The sequence below is a fragment of the Buceros rhinoceros genome, unplaced genomic scaffold (genome assembly GCF_000710305.1).
Source record: "Buceros rhinoceros silvestris isolate BGI_N320 unplaced genomic scaffold, ASM71030v1 scaffold1931, whole genome shotgun sequence".
NCBI classification, from domain to species: domain Eukaryota; kingdom Metazoa; phylum Chordata; class Aves; order Bucerotiformes; family Bucerotidae; genus Buceros; species Buceros rhinoceros.
Window position 1 is genome coordinate 1 of NW_010394610.1, and position 4,719 is coordinate 4,719.

The 4,719-nt window shown below is 40.9% G+C and overlaps 1 protein-coding gene across 1 annotated transcript in view; it reads right to left on the minus strand.

Moving 5' to 3' along the window:
* Positions 1-277: 277 nt before the first annotated feature.
* The window catches only part of LOC104501444 (peripheral plasma membrane protein CASK), a gene marked incomplete at both ends in the record, with an annotated part of 17,968 nt that continues 13,526 nt past the window's right edge, over positions 278-4,719 (minus strand). Inside the window, 2 exons of the mRNA XM_010145254.1 lie at positions 278-361; positions 2,242-2,444. Coding sequence (XP_010143556.1) covers positions 278-361; positions 2,242-2,444 — 287 coding nt within the window. The remainder of the gene's footprint in view (positions 362-2,241; positions 2,445-4,719) is intronic.

Sequence of the window (4,719 nt, forward strand, 5' to 3'; positions counted from 1 at the left end):
TTATCATATTATATAATTATATATTATATATAACTACCATGTTATCATATTCTACACATTTTTAGATCACATAGATCCTTCAACTTGAAGCTCATATTTTGAATTAGACAAAAACAGTTAATAAACAATAAATACATCTCAATCAACTCAATGCTGCCATAGAACTCTCCTTCTGCCTCTCCATTTAGAGACAAGAAAACAAGGAGTCTTATCTGCGTGTCTGAATTTCATCCTTAATTCTGTCTCTGATAGGACCTAAGACTGAAACGTGCCATACCTCATTAATGCCTGGGGTGATCGTAGGTGCAGCAATAAAAACAACAAAAGGAGCAAACTCTGCAGTTCTCAGGACCTTCAACGCCTGCACGAAGAAAGATCAGATACTTAGAAGAACAACTCCTCAACAATCAATGTGAAATAAGTTCAGGCATGCAAGTAAAAGACACAGAATCATGATTTACCAGCGCCGGCATTTGTTTTTAACTGACCTGGAGTTAAGACCTCAGTAATACAGACACTTTTTACAGTATTTCACATTTTTGGCTGTCAAACCATATATTTATTCTTAATTAAAGTGAGTTTCAAGACAATTAAAGCTTTACCATTTTCAGACAGCCTCTTCCCATATGGCTTCAAAGAGTGCAGAACTCTGCCTGCATTTAAACTGAATGATTAACACCAGGTTAAAAAATTCAGTCATGCCATACACAGGGAAAAGAGCCAACTGTATTTTAGAATGAATATTTTTTTGTCTTTTTCTACATATCAACTTTTAAAATTACTATTTTCTGAAACAAATGAAAATATGATGTGAGAGGCTCAAGGTTTTAAAAACTTCACTACGCTTACTTTTTAAAAAAACTTTGAACCTCTCACATAACATTTTCATGTGATGCACTAATGTGGCCGATGCGGCACCAACCCCTGGAAACCAAATACACGCAAAGAAAAGAGTTCTCCTTAAAAAGTTGACTTGGTCACAATTCACTGGGTGACACGTGGAGCGGCCAGATGAGGAACTCTGGTACAGATCCCGGCTGGACTGAAGGGCAGGGGAGCAAGTAAACATAGCTCAGCTGAACTTGGGTGGATGGACAAGATAAAGTAAGACTACTAAAGGTCAGTCTTTTTTTTTTTTTGCTCCCTCCACTTCCTGTCTTCTAAGAAAGATTAAAATGGCTTCTGAGAATTGTAACGCCTCTGTATAATGCAAGTTGAAAAGGTTTATCAAGAGAGTTTACTTTTAACAGCTGCTCCACTTGAACTAACTGTAAATGCTGCTCTCCCCGAAAGCTGTTCAATGTGGGATTTTATTTTGCAGAACAGTACCACAACGCATACTACGCGATCCGTCCCATGTAACTGAGTCAGGGGTGTTATTTCTGTTCTAAAATTTCTGAAGAATTTGAATTTCTTGAATCCATTCACAAAGAAGAAAAAAAGCAGAAAACTTCAACAGATAACACTGGTCACAATTTTAATTGGCCTTTTCTCCCATTTCCTTCAATCTGCTGGAACAATATAAACATCACCTTTGTCCATACGGTGTTGCTCCACCTAACAAAGCATACAAACACAACATCCCTGAGTCATGACTACACGGGTGTTCCAAAGGAAATGTTATCAGAATGTTCCATTGAAGATCTTATGTAAGAATGAACAAAGTCCCAGCATTTCTTGAGAGCCTGATTCTCCTTCCCGCCCTCTGCCAAAAAATATAATACAGCAAAAGCGGAAAGGATTTTGTAAAGTAACAACACTGATCTGGTCACTGTACAAACAGGATCAGTACCGGTGATGGACCACAAACGCTTCTGACCATGCTCAACAGTGATACGGAGCCAAGAGGGACAAGATTGCTTTCTAATACAGCATCAAAGAGCAATTTTTGAAAATATGGAAACATTACTCCTGGCAGTCAGTGACACTCACTTGTTTCGGCAGGTTTCACTGGACATGAGGCTAACATAGTAAAAAGTTAAATGGTAAGTAGGTTTTCAAGCTACAGTGGTTGCATACCAAGCTAAACTGTCAATCTGTTTCTGCTGTCTGTTTTTCTAACCAGATGATTACCAGAATTCTTCTTCATAGATGATTGGTATCTTGTGTTCCAAGGATTTTTGTTCCACATAACTGTATACATTACTTATCTAGTGCGCAATCAAAAATAAATATATATCGATAAAATAAAGATGAAGGATTTGTGATGAGTCCCATTTTCATATACTTCTAATTAGTTACCTGAGGTTCTACATCAAGTATTGCAATTAGTCCCTGCTCATGGATCTTTCGTATTGTTTCCAGTTTTGTCCCATACATTGCATCCTCATGGCTGCCATATTCCAAGTATTCATTGTTTGATATATCCTGCATCATTTGGTCATGTGATACAAAGTAGTAATTCTTCCCATTTTCTTCATCTTTCTTTGGAGGTCGGGTTGTGTCTGAAAATAAAAAATACAATTTATTTTTAGTACAAAAGCAATATCAAGCTTATAGATGGCTTTTTGTTTGATTTATCAATACTTATTCACTGAATCAAATCATACAGACCTGTCAAATCATACAGAACAATGAAGCATGAGCTCGAGGTGGCAGAATGACAAGGGCTGGGAAAAGCAGGAATCTGGGGGATGCGTGTTGGAAAAAGCAGGAGATAAAGGGCTCTGGAAGAGGTAAAAAGGGAAAGCTAACAGAGGAAGAACCTTTACCTGTTCAAGGCTGTAAGACTCTTACCAGCTGCTTTCAACAGCAAACAAAGGTCAGACCTTTCCTAGTCTGTACAATCTGATTAACATCTCCATTTTACCCAGGGGCCTGTACTGGGCCAAATCCTCTTCAACATCTTCATCAGTGATCTGATGGTGGGACAGAAGGTACCCTCGGCAAAGGCATCAATGACACAAAACTGGGAGGAGCGGCTAATATACCAGAGGTGGCACTGCCATCCAGAGGGACCTTGACAGGCTGGAGAAACAGGTTGATGGGAACCTCATGAACAGGTTCAACAAGGGCAAGGAACAACCCCACGCACCAGTTCATGCTGGGGGCTGACCAGCTGGAAAGCAGCTCTCCAGAAAAGGCGCTGTGGGGGCTCCTGGTAGACCCTCAGTTCAACATGAGCCAGCCACGCGCCCCTGTGGCAAAAAACGGCCAAAGGTATCCTGGGATGCAATAGACCAAGTATTGGCAGGAGGCTGAGGGAGGTGATTCCTGCTCAGCACTGGTGAGGCCCAGTTCTGGGCTCCTCAGTGCAAGAGCGACACAGACATCCTGGAGAATGTCCAGTGAAGGAGCACTAAGGGGCTGGAGCATCACTGCCACGATGAAAGGCTGAGCGAGCTGGGACTGTTTAGCCTGGAAAGAGAAGGCTCAGGAAGGATCTCATCAGTGAGCACAAATATCTACAGTGCAGGTGTAAAGAAGATGGAGCTCGTCTCTTCTCAGTGGTGCTCCAGGACAGTACAAAAGGAAATGGGCTTCTGTCTGAATGCAAGGAAACATCTTCACTGTGAGGGTGACTAAGCCCTGGCACAGATTGCCCAGAGAGGTGGTGGCAACTCCATCCCAGGAGATATTCAAAAGCCACCTGGACAGGGTCCTGCGTTAACTGGTTCTTGGTGGAGCTTGAGCAGAGGGGTTGGACCAGATGATCTCCAGAGGCAGGGATCTCAACCATTCTGTGATTCTCCTCTTTTCCCCATAGGCATGCCAATATTCACTTGCTTCTCCTTCTATTAAGCCCTAACAAACCGACCATACTTACGTTGGTGACATATCCGAAACACCACATCCCCTCCCAATTTAATCCCGTATCTTCCAACAGCCTTGTCATAATTTCAAAAAAGAGATACAAAAAATTGTATTCTTCTTTTATTTTTAAATATACTTATTACTGTTCTGGGGATTAATTAGCATATTTCAAAGATGAAAAGTTCTACAGAAATACTACAGGTCATAGTTACTAAGGAATTCAAGAACAAAGGATTATATAAACCATATAGTATCACTATACTACTCACTGCTGCCCTAAGGTCTACTTACATACATTTATATTTCTCTCAAATTCTCTTTTGTAAAACATTTCTGTATTTTCCTGGTTTTACTTAAATTCTTAGGAGATTTTCTTTTTCTGAGTGTGAAAGTGTGAGTCTAGGAAGTAGGCAAGGCCTGATTACTTGTGGTCAAGAGAGCTGAAGTATTTTTTTAGCAAAAAAATACTTCTTGAATATATTGTTTCTGCAGACGTGTGTGGTAAGAGATGTATGGGCTACTAATCCTTTTAATTAAACACCACTGTGTGTGACAGACCTTTATCATCAGGTTTTCAGTAGGTAGGTAATTTCTTCAGAAAGCATTCCCCAAAACTCCACACCCAACCTAAGGCCTATCTCAAAAGCAACCTATTCCTACCATGGTTCTGTAAAAGAACGCAGAAAATGCAGTAAAATCCACCCCGATTGTTGGAGAGAATAAATTCAATTACCTAGAGCCAGCTGAGAGACAGATCGGGTTCTCTTAAAGTGCATGTGATATATTTTATATGATCTATTTACATCACTCTCCTGATTTAATAGATAACCGGTTTGACTGACGTGTGAAACAAACCAGTGAAGGCGTTCCTCCCCCTGCACCTCATGCACCTCACTGCCTGTGGAGCTCCTCGGAGGGACAATGTCTCCCTAAGAAGCTGCGCGCAGGAGAGGCTGCTCGTGCCTC